At 33.7% G+C, this 16789-nt stretch overlaps 1 protein-coding gene across 1 annotated transcript; it reads left to right on the top strand.

Moving 5' to 3' along the window:
• Positions 1-10464: 10464 nt before the first annotated feature.
• LOC133326539 (neuropeptide-like protein 32) lies at positions 10465-10755 on the top strand. The gene has a single exon (XM_061535167.1). It carries the CDS (start codon positions 10465-10467, stop codon positions 10753-10755), a length of 291 nt encoding a protein of 96 aa, XP_061391151.1.
• Positions 10756-16789: the final 6034 nt, after the last annotated feature.

Raw genomic sequence — 16789 nt, 5'->3', positions numbered from 1 at the left:
CTTTTTTATTGTAGGTGCGAATTACTAGAGCAATCATAACAATTGGCTTGGTAAAGATAATAGGTGGTGTACATTTCTTTCGCCTAATATTTAATTTATATACATTGACAAATTATGCCCTTTATAGGAGAGGTACCAGAAGAAGTCGACCAATGGGTCCCATCTTGGATATATAGATTGTAAAAAGTTTGGTTCGAATCGGATAGTCCGATCGCATGCTATTATAAAATTATTTTTTTTAAATGTTGATCATTTGGTTGGGGAGGTACTAAAAGAAGTGGACCGAAATTCGAACTTGAAGTAAGTTTGGAAGAAATATTACGATATTCAAATTTCGGATGAAATCGATTACTCCCTTCGAAGTTATCATGCGCATCAGTCGGCCAGACAAATGAACGGACGGACATTTGTAAATCGACGCAAAGTTGTCTGCCGTACCAAAGTGTATATACCCTCATTAGCCATAAGGCTGATTGACTTGAAGTTCTCAGATTTCGTCTTTAAAATTTTAGCTTTCCAATTATACGAGGATAGTTAGGAAACCTCTTAGACTAGCACAAAAGGCGCAACATAAACAGAAAAAAATTAAGTGTTTTGGAAACTTCCATCTCTATTATGGACACATGTTACATTTTGTTTCGATCTGACAACTCCTTCATATAAAAAACAGGTGTTCAAAAAGACACATCCGAAATTTTTTTAAATTGAAAAATTAGAAATGCGTGCTGTCATGAAATATTTATATAAAAAAGGTTTATCGGGGCAAGAAATTCATGATGATTGTTTTAAGCGAAATAAAATGGATTTTAAGCGTTGTTTCATAACTGTTGATGAGACGTGGATCCCTGACTTTATTCAGAGACAAAAGGACAATCCAAACAATGGACTGAAGCTGGAGGAAGTGTCCCAAAGAAGGCAAAAACAATTCAATCGGGTGGTAAGGTTATGACAACGGTTTTTTTGGGACTAGGTATTTTATTGATTGGCTATCTGCAAAAGGGTAAACAATAAATTCAGAGTACTATTGCAACCTTGACCACCTTATTCTTCTGATTTAGGTTCCAGTGACTTACTTTTTCCCAAATCTCAAAAAAATTCCTTGCTGACAAGCGTTTTACCTCAAATAAGGATGCAATTGAAAAACTAACTATTCCCTTTCATTGATAGGCTAAGAAATTTCCGAACCGCCTTCGTAAATACGTTTTACTTCTGATGCAAGCACATCTGATCTGTATATATTTTTGAATAAAAAATTTGCATATTTATGATAATCTCCTAATTTAAATTGTTGCACAAATAAGAAAAAAAAACAATACGTCATAACAAAAGACTTAAGAAACAAACTTTTGTTTGTATTGTCTTCAGACAAATAAAAGACGACCACAAGTCAAATAATGAAACAAATTGATGTTTTTTATTTAATTTTTGATAATAGATTCTCTCACTTTTGTTGCAAAATTCATTGTAGCTGCAAAATGTTTGTGATATGGCGAAAGTATTTTTATATACGAGTGTTAAGACAATAAAACGGGTTCATAATATAAAGATAAATGCATGTAGATTTGCGAAAACAAATTTAAAGGAGGACCAAATAAAATTAGTAGACCTAAAACATATGGTCAATTAACTTTGCAAAAAAGAAGTCGTAATATTGGGCTGCAAAATGCATAGACTTGGATGATACTATTATATTCCAAGTGTTAAAAAGTCGACGTTTATTATACCCTCAACGTCAAGGCTAATCTGCGTATATGTAGACTTTGCTACGCAAAATGTGGCTTATCGGTCCATCCCTTCTAGTACCTCCCCCACTAAGAGTCAACATTTTGAAAATTTGTAAATGTCATATGACGCGAACGGAATATCTAAATGGGGCTCATTGTTCCACTCCTTCCGGTACCTTCTCCAAATAGTGTCAAAATAGTAATTGCTATCAAGCGGATGGAGGAATGTCCGACTTAATACAAACTTATAATATGTTTACTTATCGTAGATCCATCGGTACACTATTTTTGGTACCTCACTCACAACGGGTCAACATTTTAAATACCCTTCACCACATTGTGATAGAGTGCATTATGTCTTTGTGCATATATTTGTAACAGGCAAACGGAAACGAGATAGACACATGGTTCCTCTTGAGAATATGCATAGAATCAGTTTTTGAGTCGATTTGCATGTCCGCCCGTCTGTCAGTCTGTCCATGTTAAATTGTAAAAAAATTACATTGCATTTATGTTTCAAATTGAATGAAATTTGGCACAGCTAATTTATTTGGCTCAAGGACGAAACTTATTGAAATTGAGAAAAATCGGTTCAGATTTAGATATTGCTCCCATATATTTTTTCGTTCGTTTTAATGTAAATGGTGCACCAAAGTACCTATGTATCTTTCGATTTGCACGAAATTTGGCATAATGTACTGAATTAAGTCTAGAATTATGTGTGAAAATCGGTTCAGATTTAGATATAGCTCCCATATATATTTTCGTCTGATGTAATGTAAATGGTGTACGAAAGTTCCTATATATCTTTCGATTTGCACGAAATTTGGCAGAGCTTACTGAATTAAGTCTAGAACGATGTGTGTTAAATTTCGTGAAAATGGGTTCCGATTTCGATATAGCTCCCATATATTTTCGTCCGATTTAATGTAAATAGTGCTCTAAAGTCCCCATATATCAATCGATTTGCATGAAATTTGGCACGTCGTACTGAATTAAGTCTAGAACGATGAGTGTTAAGGTTCCGGTTCTATATATATATATTTTCTCGTTTTGCAAATGGTGCGAAATATATGGCATATCGTACTTTATTAAGTCTAGAATGATGTGTGTTAAGTTTCGTGAAAATCGAATCAGATTTAGATACAGCTTTTAGTTTGAATTTTTGCATGTCTGCCTAAAAACCCAGAATTTTAACCTGCTACTGATTCTGCATATGTCATTTGCAATACCAAATATTCTGAAAGCATTAGCAAATTTCAGAGGTCTTAAATATTGCGATTTATTTTACTTCGAGGTGTTGCAAAAAAGGATAAAACGATAACACGTTTGAGAATATGAATTCCTTATTCAAATAATGACGTTTGAATTTGCACTTCTACAAAGGTAAATGCCGAACCTTGGCGACATGTTTTCATATTGCACACAAAAGTCTTGTTCCATAAAGTTGATCAATCATTATTAAAACATACTGAACACCTTTCATTGTGAACAACTTCGCGATGATTGGTCCATAATTGAAATACGTACTTTGATTACAATTTACAATTGTCAAACAGTCGGACACGTCGTCGGTATTCTTAAATGTGGGACTAGTACCAATATTTCAAGGTGGTACAAACTCTTAGGACACACAATCATATGATATGTTCACAACAAATGAATAAATATTAAAATGTATATTAAAATAAAATTAAAGGCTGTCTTTTGCTGTTAAATACAAATATGTAAATATTCCAATCCTTTTCGCGAACTTTCTTAAAGAAAAAACATTAAAATCAGAAAACAATTCAAAAGTAATATTTTGCGGTTTGCGATTTGATTCTAAACAATACTCAGGAGAAATGTCATTCAATTCATATTTCTGTGGCAAAACAACAAAAATACTCGAACACTCAAAAACTAGAATTCCCAAAACAAATTATTCACTTATATTTCGCGCTTTTCGAGTAAACAGTCAGTCGGTCATGTGCTGAACCTGCTTTCCAGTCGAATGAATAATACCATCGTTTAATGTGATGGCTTTTGTGGTCAACTCAATTATTAAAAATTCGAATATTGATGACCACGCAAAAAAAAAAAACGAACAAACAAAACAATAACAGACAACAATGAAATCGTAAACTGGTTTCAAATGCCGCTACCACAAAATTTGTTTTTCTATTTTGTCAATTTCTTCTTCACTTTCTTGCCGGGAGAGGTGCCTGTTTGGGTGGATACATTTGTTGTTTTGAGTTGTTTTTGTTTTCTTTTGTGTATTTTTCCCCCGGTTTGGGGATTCACATCACAGATCATGTGAAACATTTGTTATTTGTCTGAGCGTATACAGAAATTGTTAATGAGATTAGATTTCTAACGCTACATAATATTGCAAAATTAACCATACCCTACAGAGTGGTAAGGCAGACCGACATGAATATAAAAGACAAAAAGATTTTGAAATAAGTAAAAATCATAAGCCAGTTCCAGAAACTGCAAGCATGTACTAAAGTTTACTACAATAGAGAATTTATGATATTGAATAAATACAGTAAAAATGTGTTAAGTTCGGATTGGTCAGGCAATATAATTTCAGGGGTTTTATCCTTTTATGAGTCGAAATGCCCCTCTACAGACATATAAATTGCCTAAAAAGGCGGGACGGTAAATCTATGTTTAAAAAAATATTAATTTGTTTATAAGTAGAGGCAAATCTTTTATCCATTCGCTAGAGATTATTGATCCATTCCTTCTGGTACCTCCCCCATTAAGGGTAACAATTTTAAAAATTTGTAAATATTTTATATTGGGGACGAAGTATGCGATCTGTTCAAAACTCTGCACAATGTAATACTTTTGGAAAACCTTCTTGAGTCCGTAATTATATGCACTCCTTTCAGTGCCTCCCCAAAAAAAGTTCAACATTTTTCTATTCTATTCTATTTAATTCAAATGCAGCACAAAATAATATGTTTACCACATTTTTACCATATACATATAGTATTCCGCGAGTGAAATACATTTGACGGGAGTGTAAAACGTAGTCGATGTCTTCCTTTTCAGTTTTACTTACATAAATTTATAAACAAATTCACTTTAACAACAGATCCAATAATCATTAATAAGTGTTTTATTTGCGATTGGAATAAATTAACATATCAATTTGGCATATAACAGAAAGAGAAAGAGCTAAAATAAATGTTATATGTATGTATGTCTTTGTTTTTATTTAATTTTAAAAGAAGACATTCAGACGATTGATATTTGCGGTTTCATATTTCAGTGACTTTTTTATAGTAAACAAAAATATAAATTTAAGTTTGTATATTTGTTTGTGTATGGATGAGGCCATATTATTAATTTCTTCACTTTCTGTGTAACTTCATGAAATAACCATTTTAGACTCAATATATAGGCAATATTGCCAATTTTTATACCCTTCACCACACTGTGGTACAATCACTTTCTGAGTCGATGTACGCATGTCCGTCCAGGTCGCATTTATAATCCGAATTGGATGAAATTTGGCATAGGTCACTAATTTGGCCCAAGGACAAACCCTATTGAAATTGGGAAAAATCGGTTCAGATTTAGATATAGTTCCCATATATATATTTTCGTTCGATTTAATGTAAATTTGGTGCACCATTTACATTAAATCTCTCTATATATATATATATTTTCGTCCGATTCAATGTAAATGGTGTACCAAAGTCTCTATATATCTCTCGATTTGCACGAAATTTGGCACAGCGTAATAAATTAGGTCTAGAATGATGTGTGTTAAGTTTCGTGAAAATCGGTTCACATTTAGATATAACTCCCATATATGTTTAATATCTTTCGGTTTGCACGAAATTTGGCGACGTCTGTTAGGATTCAACTGTTGAATATACCCAAAGTGGTGAAGAGTATCATATAGTCGGCCTTGTCCGACTTTACTACTTTCCTTACTGGTTTAAAATAGTTGAAGCCGAGGTTCACCCAATTATTACTCGGAAATTATTAAAGTAAATGAGAAAAATTGAAGATTTTTGGATTTATTTGATCTGTTTAAATAATGCTGACATTGCAAACTTTTCATTTTTGTCATTCCATTTGTAACTCACCGAAATGTTCATTTCCGACCCTATAAAGTATATATGGGCAATATTGCCAATTTTTTAATATTCCATTTTCAAAAAATCAGCTTTTTTTGTTTTTGTGGCACATCAATGATTTTTGGTACACATATTGAGAAAAATGTTCTGACTCCGAAACCGTTCGCGATCAAATTTTTGGTTGATGCGCGAAAAAGTTATCGAGGTTTTAATTTTGGGCATAAGAAAAAAATCTTAAAATTACGCCGTTTATTATATTGACCAACGTTGATATAGATCTTCCTCCGTAAAAAAAGAATATGAACATATTATAATAATCACGATAAAGTTGCACATATTCGCGAAATTTGAAAAAAAAAAAATAGAAAAAATATAGCAGGTTACATCAATATTTTCATTATATTAATGACATACACACACCTAAAAATTAATTTAAAAATATCTACATAATCTAAACACCATGATGAATCACAATGATATCAAAATTACACAAGTCCGTGTAGCGGTTTCTAAATCACAGCGACAACAAAACAAAATATTGAGGAAAAATATTTGTTTTTGGTTCGAAAAAATAATGTCATCATATTTATTTTTTTAATTGTATACAAGAAGATTTCTGCTATTTTACCCGAATTTCGCCGAAAAATTGACATATATAATAATAATCACTTTTTGTGTATAAGTATACACCTTGCGGATTATATCAAGACACTTCCGATAAATCTATAAATAGGAATAAATCTTAAAAAAAATAATATTATGAAATATACATTTTAAATTGCGTGTAAATCGCGTAATTCTCAAAATCATTTGATGCGCATGCGGTTTCCAGGAAGTACTGAAGTTTATCTTCCAATCCATATATATCTTGCGAAATTTTATTTGACGGCTAAGATGTGCCACACGTTACATTGAAGTACCCAAAAAATCGTAAAACGCTAATAATTTCCGAAAACTCCATATGCCATTAACGCGCATCCGATTTCGGTGTGTACCCTAAAAAAATACATCGATATATACCATTTCAATGTGGTCCATTAAGAACCATGGATGTGCCAGCAAAATCTATTTTTGAGATAAATTGCGTACATCTCTCTTTCGGCTGAAGTTTTTAAAGTTCTCTTTTCGAAAAAGATCAAAATCCGTATGAGGTCATTTATTGAAGTGGAAATGATACACAGAAAACGCAAATAAATCCGCGATATTTTCAAAAACATTTTTTTTCCAAATTTCGTGTTTTTGGAAGGCCAGTTCCCGCCGTTCTAGTAGATGGATTTTCACGAAGAAGATTTTATATCATCCGAAACGTAAAAAACCTTATTGATGGCGGGTACCCATATCATTTAGTTGACAGATTTAAAATTTTGGACCGAAAAATAGGTTTTTTAGAAATTTGATCGCACAAAATTCGCACCTTCGGATGAGTATTAATCTGAAGCTGTGTATACTACATACACGAAATACATATCAAATTACGCAGATTCGCGACTACAATAATCTTATAATCGATTTTTATAAATTCGTGTTTGCGTATTAAAGCTAGAAGTAAAATTCAAAAAACACTTAAAATCGAGCTTCAAAATGTCAGCATCATTTAAAGGTAGATGCAGTTAAAATTTTGAAAAATGATACATAAGGGGCGTAGTCCCCATTTTGTTGGCTTCTAGTTTTATTTTGACACGAAGACCGTGCAATGAGTGGCTTAGTCACAAATCGATAGAGAACATAAAAAACTGGTTCGCCTCAACCTCTTTTTACACACAAGTAGACACAGCTTCCACCAAAATAAAGTTTGGAGGTCAATATCATGAACAGTTTGCAACGACAGATCAATTAACCCAAAAATATTCACTTTTTTTAATATACTTAAGTAGTTCCCGTGTTATAAAGGGGTGAACCTCCGCTTCAGCTATGTTAAAAAATTGGCAATATTGCCCATATATATTCTTGATCAGGGTAAAATTCTAAGACGATCTAGCCATGTCCGTCTGTTGTAATCACGCTATCTTCCGAAAGAATTTAGATAGGGTGCTGAAATTTTGCATAGGGTTGTCTTTGTCTGCAGGCAGGTCAAGTTCGAAGATGATCGGTCCACGTTTAAGCATAGCTCCCATATAAGGGTACCCCCAAATTTTCGGTATTTTGGGGTTCTTGAGCGCGTTTTTCAAGTGAATTCGCTGAAATTTGATACGTTGGGTTTTTATTGGGTACTAAGTTTCTCCACAAAAAATTATGAGTATAGATCCACTTTTTCTGGTAGCCCCCATATAACGGCACCTTCTAATTTTCAGTATTTTGGGGGTTTTGATCGTATTTTTCCACCGAATAGGCTGTAATTTAGTATTTTGAGTTCTTAATAGGTACAAAATCTCTCCACAAAAAATTATAAATATAGGTCAATTTTTTCGGATAGCCCCCATATAAGGGTACCCCAAATTTTCGGTATTTTGGGTTCTTGAGCGCGTTTTTCAACCGAATTCGCTGCATTTTGGTATTTTGTAGTCGTATATGGTAACAAATCTCCCTACCAAAAATTATTTATATTCGCCCCCTTTTTGGGGTAGTCACCATATAACCCCCTTTTTTATATTAAAATAGTTATCTAATTTGTTCCGCGTTTTGGGTTTGGTTCTAAGAGTCTGTCGTAATCATTTAACCCGCGGAGGATATCGAGATAAAGTTAGAACGTAAGGTTCGATAATGAACTATACATGAACTATAACCCGCATTTAGGCCTAGCACCTGTGTGGGAGGTATCAGATGGAGTGAACCGATAGTCCACATTTTCGAACCTGAACTAAGTTTGGAAGAATAATAAGATTGGCACAGGTTGGATGAAATCAACATTTTCTGGAACATGGTTCACATTATGGTTTTGGTATTTTCCCTACATTTTCATTTCAATTACCTTTTAGTACATCTATGGTGGAGGGTATCAAAGTTCGGCCCGGCCGAACTTAACGCTTTTTCACTTGTTTATATTAAAATAGTTATGTAATTTGTTCCGAGTTTTGGGTTTGGTTCTAAGATTCTGTTGTAATCATATCACCTGCAGAGGATATCGAGATAAAAAACTAGAACGTAAGGTTCGATAATGAACTATATATGAACTATAACCCGTATATAGACCTAGCCCCTGTGTGGGAGGTACCAGAAAGAGTGGACCGATATTCCCCATCTTCGAACTTGAACTAAGTTTGGAATAAATAATAAGATGGCCAAAGTTTGGATGAAATCAATATTTTCTGGAATAAATTTGGTCCAAAGAAACATGGGGTCTATAACCATTTTAACCGTGTCAAAGTGTATACACCCTCATTATCCATAAAGCTGAGGGTATAATTGTCCATTAAAAATTTCTGAAATTTTTTTATAGTTTACATTGTGGTTTACATAACCGGTTTGTGGAAATGTCGATATAGGTCAACTTTTTGGTATTTTCCCTATATTTTTGTGGAGGGTATCCAAAGTTCGGCCCGGCCGAACTTAACGCTTTTTCACTTGTTTAATTTAATTCTTTCAACTTATATCCATAATTTGTTATATATAGATAATATTGTAGTTTACAACTTACATATTTGTTATTAAATATATTCTTTAATTCTAAATAACTTCAAGATATGCTGTGAGAATTCAGGGACCTTACAATCCATGCAAGGATTGTTGTTTTTATGAAAAAACATCGACTCTGAGGTGGCCACATAATTAAAACATTGTGTAATGTTTTATTTTACTATTTTTTTTTTGGAAAATATTTAAAAAAACTTTTACTCGTTAGCATAGGCCTTGGTCTCTTTTTGTTCTGTTATGACTGATATATTTTTTGATAAAATATATTCTGTACTACTCGAACAATCAATTTGATATAATAAATACCAATATCAATCGATATTTACTCACATACTGCTAAATTATTCCGGCCTTCTTCAATAAAGGCTATCGAAATGTAATCGTTCCTTTAGGTTAATTCCCATTTTTTGACTTTTTATTTCAAATATTTATTTATTTTGAGAATTATTTACTGTTTTCTACTAATTCTAGCAATTTTTGGTGCATCGGTTCATAGTTTACATGAATTTTCAGCACAATTTTGACCATTTTGTGAGTTTGAAAGAAATGTTACCATGTGTACAGTTTGGATCATTCTTGGTATATCCTAATATAATAATATCAACCAATTTTCAGTATTTTTATGGTATTGACAGAAGGTTTTAATAAAATAAAGATAGTAAGTATGATTGATTAGTTTATGATGAACAAAAAATAAACTTTTGTAAAAAATTCCTTCCACGAGGATTCCATCAAAACAGAAGTTTAATGACTTTAAAGTGAATAATATATCTACAAAAATTAATTAAGTTAACAAAAAAATCTGCATTTGTTTACTCAAATATAAAAACTAATAATTGTAGATGTTCGTAGTTATTAATGAATACCAACCGACCAAAGACTTATTAATTTCGGCAAGGAATTTAAAAAAGGCAAAAAAATTGATTTCGGGGGAGTACATTTTTAGTTTTTTTCTTTTTACTAAATTATAATGTCAGTAGCATCTCTGCAATGGATATAAAAGTAACATTTTACCAAAATTTACTATTAGTTGCATTACAATAATCTTTGTGATTTATTGAGTATTTTGAAGTTTTATTGAAAAGAAAAATATGAAATATTTCGTTGTGCTGTTTGTATTGGCTTGGGTGTGTGTCGTTTATGGCAATCCTTTGCCCATAGACACTCCCGAAACATTGACTAGTGTCGATGCGGATTTGGCTGTTGACGCAGGATTGAAGGAAAAGGCCGAACTAACACGTCAACCTCGTGGATATGGAAGACGTGGTTACGGAGGTTTTGGAGGTCCTGGATTCGGTTATGGCCGTCCTGGAGGATTTGGTGGATCCTTCTCGAAATCATACGCATATGCCGGTTCGGGTTCCTTCGGATATGGAAAATAGATTCAGAAGTTTGTGTGTATAATATTTTTTTAACTACAAAATTTTATAAAATTGAATAAATTAAACTGATATGGATAATGTATATTTAATTTTTTAGACTTGATTTGTTGCTTATAAGAGCCAAGTCTAAAATATGGACATTAATATAGACCAATATATAAAATAGACAAATATTGCGAAAACGAAATGCCAGTTACAGACAATTTGTTAAAAATGTGGTTTAAAGTAAGTAATGGACTGTGAATATATAGACTTGTATGGAAAATTCCCTACGTATGTAGCATGCAGAACGAAGCAGGATAGACCAATACATACTTTTGAGGATAAAAATATTATAACTTTCTGGGTCGATTTATGAAAGTCTGTTCGTCTATTTGTCTATCCATGCATGGGTGGGTCCGACTACACGTTGTTTGCTGCCCAACTGAGATGAAATTTGGAAATAATACGATCGCAGTGCTTCGAAAGACGTTTAGGAGATTTTTACATTTGTTGAATCATGGATATATGCTTACAATCCCGAAACAATGCAGACTAGATGAAGACGATCCAAATTCAATGAAAGATGTTCGTGGAAGAAGCACTTTAAAGAAAATGGCTGGAGGTCAATTCTAAGTGGCACACCATAATATATTTGTTTCAAGTGTTCGTAATAGAGAAGATGAATCATTATGCACAATGGCTAATGCGACCTCTTACAGATCGACTCTCACCTAGCGACTAGCGAATTTATGGGTCAACCGCCGCTTAGCCCTGATTCCCACACATCAAATAAAAGTTAGTCGTCGACAGAAAATGCTGTTGAAGCGTTAAAGGCCATGTTTTGAAGGCGGTTCAATCGAAGTGGGGAAAGTAATTCGACAATTGGCTTCAGCGCATTAATATAAAACCAAATTTCTGTAGCTTAAGGCCTATTTGTCATTAGCCATGATTGCTCCACACTGTATTTTTATACCTTTCACCACACTTTGGTACAGGGTATTATGTCAGATTTAGATATAGCTCCCATATATATTTTCGTCCGATTTAATGTAAATGGAAATTTGAACACAGCGTAATGAATGAAGTATAGAATGATGTGTGCTGAGTTTCATGAAAATCGGTTCAGATTTAGATATAGCCCCCATATACAGTTTCGTCCGATTTTATGTAAATGGTGCACCAAAATCCCTATATATCTTTCGATTTGCATGAAATTTGGCACAGCGTAATGAATGAAGTATAGAATGATGTGTGTAAGTTTCCTGAAAATCGGTTCAGATATAGATATAGCTCCCATATATATTTTCGTCCGATTTAATGTAAATTGTCCACCAAATTCCCTATATATCTTTCGATTTGCACGAAATTTAGCATATCGTATTCAATTAAGGGGACCCCCCATTCTCGGGGTCAAACATTTTTTTGATTTAATTCGAATCTACACTAATTCAAGAATGTCCCTACAAAATTTCAAGTGAAAATCTCAAGAACTCTTGAAGATATAGCCGATTTATTGTGTCAGCATCAAGTGACGGCTAAAGGGCTTCTCAAACTTTAAACGCGGTTTTCTCTTTTGTGAATGGCGGGCACGATATCTCAAAAAGTAATAACCCAATCGATTCCAAATTTTTACACGTTTCTCTGTGAGTGTATAGCTATCGTATGAACTAGGATAAAGCCAATCGGTGAAGATCTTCCTTATTTTGTAACTTGGGTTTTGGTCAAAAATCGGCGATTTTCCAAAAATATTTTTTCAAAGGTCCGCCATTTTGTTAATTTTCGAGCGAAGTCAATAATCCTGGTTCATACGAGAGCCAGACATGTACTCTTTCTAACACCGTTGGAATTTTCGGATTCCGATGTTTTAGCGAGGAGTTATCATGACCGCCATAAAAAATAAGGACTTTTCTTTAATTACAAAAAACAACAACAAAGCAATAACAAAATTTTTTTTGTAAATTATTTTTCTTCTCTTTTAAATCTTCAAATATATATGTGCAAAGTTACAAACCATAACAAGCATTGGTATTGATTTATCAGCTAATTAAAAATCTTGAAAAATTAGAATCGAGAATGGGTGGGGTTCCCTTAATTATAGAATGATGGGTGCTAAGTTTCGTCAAAATCGGTTCAGATTTAGATATAGCTCCCATATATAGTTTCGTCCGATTTTAGGTAAATGGTGCACCAAAGTCCCTGCCTTAAGTGCAGAATGATGCGTGCTGAGTTTGGTGAAAATCGGTTCAGATTAAATATAGCTCTCATATATATTTTTTCGTTAGATTTAATGTAAATGATGCACCAAAGTCCCTATATATCTCTCGATTTGCACGAAATTTGGCAAAGCGTAATTAATTAGGTCTAGAATGATGTGTGTTAAGTTTCGTGAAAATCGGTTCACATTTATATATAACTCCCATATATGTTTTCTTATATGGATTGAGTCTATATTGTGCACATCGTCATATGTCTTCCATACTTAGCTTAAGTTCAACAATCACTTTCTAAATTTCGAAATAAAATATCTTTGTTTAAGTTTAATAAAGTCAGATTTAAATCGAAATCGTTTAGATTGTTCTAGTTTTTTTTTCTGGAATTTTTGCCATTTCAAGTGCACTGCCCTCTACAGAAACCTGTAACTTGTTTGAGCAGATATAAGAATACGTCTATGACGCGATAACAATACCAAAACAATTGAATATATTAAGAGAATTAAAAAAAATCACAACAATTTTTGAAAATAAAAACAATATTTCATTTCTGATATTTGATCATTTATAAAATACTAGCATATGCCCGCTACGTTGATTTAGCAGCACAATATAATTTAATATAGATTTATACATTTCGTAGTATGTACTAACAATGATCCATGTCACACTTAATTTTTATACCCTACACAACTATGTTGTCAGGGTATTATAGCTTTGTGCAGCCCCAAAAATTTGTAACGCCGCGAAATATTGGTCCTAGACCCACCTTTAAGTATACCGATCTCATATCTCGACTAGCTAAGTCGAACTAGACATGTGTGTCCGTCCGTCCGTCTGTCCATTATAATTTGTAAACACGATACAGGCCACAGTTATGGACCAATCTTCACGAAAGTTTGCATGTAGGATGGGTTCTGGCCAATGAAGACCCCTATTGTTTTTGGGAAAGATCGGTTAATATTTAGGAGATGAAATACCAAATACTAAATTTTTGTCCGTTTTTCTGGTTGCTCCAGAGGCCGCAATAATGGCCAGAACATCGTGAAATTTTCCATGGAGAAGGGGATCAGGCCAAAGAATAAGCATAAAGATCGGTCAATATTTAGCGGGTCAAATGGACACTGACTTTTGTGTGAAAAGTCACAAAATTTGTATTCTATAGCGTATATATTTACCCCTGAAGAACATAGACCCGAAAAGTTTATATTATATCCAAGAGACCTTTAAATTAATACCAATTATATTGTTGTATGTGCTCGGATGTGGAAGTTACACCTAAAAATTTACAGATATCTCCGTATTCGTATATTATTTAGTAACCCATTATCACTCTACAGAGGGGAACTATAGCGCTGATCGCTTTGAAATGTTCCATGAGGTTCCACTTATGGTCAAGGACAACGCCTATAATTTTCTGTGATGACCAGATAATAATTTTGGAATGAAGTGGACCGAAAACTTAATTTTTTGTGTTATTTTCGAGTCGATCTATAGACCACAAATGAAAGCCGAACATCACAACACAACCCACGGTGAAGGGAATCTGGACAATAGCTGTACTGAATACTCACAATATTCGGAGAATATGTCTGTATAAGGAAGAGGTGCTGTTTACCTCTAATCGGGTAAGAGGGTGCAAATATCACGAAATATTGCCCAGGCTCGGAATAAACATCCGCAGAAAATTTGAGTTCCATGGTAGTTGTGTAGGGTATCGTATGGTCGGCCCCGTCCGACTATACTGCTCCGCTCACTGGTTTTTTTTAATAATCTCGATACCTTTGGATCCAGTATAAATCAGAAAACGTTGAATAATGATAGCTCAGATCCTATAGATTATGTTTTTTTTAAGAAAATCTTAGATTTAGTCCGCATTTCCTTGCGAACATAGGCTTAGAAGCATTGGTACTCAAATCCTACTATATATCGAGAACAATTTACTTATTTTCATTTATCACACACCATATTATCCGGTTTCAAAACAGATTTTTTTCTTATTCTATTTTTATATTTTCTGATTTCCTTTCGGTAATTTAATACTAATGTAGTACGTTTTAGTACTTGTGTACCATTATAGTACGTATTTGTAATAGAACATTTTATACAGCACATCATTTATAGGGAAGATTGCAGACCTTAGTATTTTTAATGCTGTGTGTTACAAAATCCGTATTCCTTACATCAGAATTCGCTGCAGTGGGGTTGGAAACATCATTTGAAATAAATAACAGTACTGTTGTGGTAGAAATATTAGAAACATTTTATTTGTCATAGTTACAGATAAATACTAAAATTCGGATATCTGTCTCTACCTTTTCATATATAAACTATATGTATTATATTCAATTTGTTATAGCTGTTATACATACAAAAAGTCAGCACTTTATCTATAATCATTCTGTCGTACCCAATATTTAGAACAAAACTGCGAAAACATTGTTTTTCATACAAAAAGCTTTGTACAAATTCTATATCCAACCCTACCGCCGTATACAAGGCGTTGTACTCTGTTACGTGACCCTTTTACGCCGCTGGGAGATGTTCAGGTAACTCCAGCCAGCTCCGCCGCCTCTCATAAGGGGGGGTCCCATCCCGCATTCCCAGCACAGGAACGTACACAGTAACCTAGATGATAGGTTTACATCTACAAAAATACTAAATTTAAAACTTTCCAACTCCACCAAATCCAAACCCGTATGACCTATTTAGCCGCCCTCCCTACCTTGGTCAAACCTTCGCATCATTATCATTTTGACCCCTAACCAAAACAGAGATTTAGCTTGTTACAATATATTCTTTCCATTAATAACTGGGTTTAATCACTTTTACCTTTGCCCTTTTGAATTATGTGCACTTTTTTCTGTACACTTATAAATTATCAATTGTTATACACGTAAAATACACGTATACACCTTATTATCGTTGACTCAACTAATTAGCACTCAGCACCAACTTATACAATACTGACTTCTCTGCCATTCTATGGGCTATTTATATGTTCGGTTTATTCTTGGAATATTTCCAGACCCGACATTTTCTCCAAATCTTCTTATTACATCTTATACTACCGCTAACTCTTTTCCTCTAGTCGATCAGACAATTTGGTATCATTACTCCTATCATCTCTCTTATTTCTTTACATATGTTATCATTTGGCATACATCCATTCAATTGTCCCTGTTTAATGTCCGACATTTCAAAATTTTAAATAAATCCGACATTTTCTGATTTTGTGAACATGCCATCTACCTTACTTGCTTGTACTTACAAGACGTGTTTTATTCATGAATGAATTAGGTTCCACTACTAAAAAAGTGGTTGGCAACGCGGTTCACCATTTGCTTCACATCAATAAAGTTTTCTAGATATAATAGCACATTTTTTTGTAATTTTTTATAAAACATTTTATTAATCTATTTTTCTTTTCAGGTTTCCCCCGCAGTCTTGGAAAAAAACATTGGATTATTCTCGGCCATAAGGAATAACGTCATCCGTGGACAAGTTGGCTGACTTTTTGTTATTACTTGGCCGAGAAAAACATGTATTTTTCCTTGACTGTGATCATGGAGTAATTGGGTTCGGGGACAGTCGCGTCAAAACCCGGACGCACAGGAGGCTGCCCTGCCTTTATGGATGAATCCCAATAAAGGGTCATCCCAACGAAAAAGAGCACACACCAAATATTGTGCTAAATTACAACCACCCTGGCAAATATATACTAACCCCTTAGAACAAACATAATGGACACGGCAGGCCAAAAGAGGCATTACAGTGGCTTGTCATCCCGAGAGTGTCCATTGTAGCTACCTCCAGCTCCCCCAACTCTACCGCATAATGGG

This window comes from Musca vetustissima, unplaced genomic scaffold, assembly GCF_032173495.1.
Source record: "Musca vetustissima isolate MV318-11 ecotype Yass unplaced genomic scaffold, APGP_CSIRO_Mvet_v1 utg91239, whole genome shotgun sequence".
Taxonomy (NCBI): domain Eukaryota; kingdom Metazoa; phylum Arthropoda; class Insecta; order Diptera; family Muscidae; genus Musca; species Musca vetustissima.
This window is presented reverse-complemented; position numbering and strand designations above follow the sequence as displayed.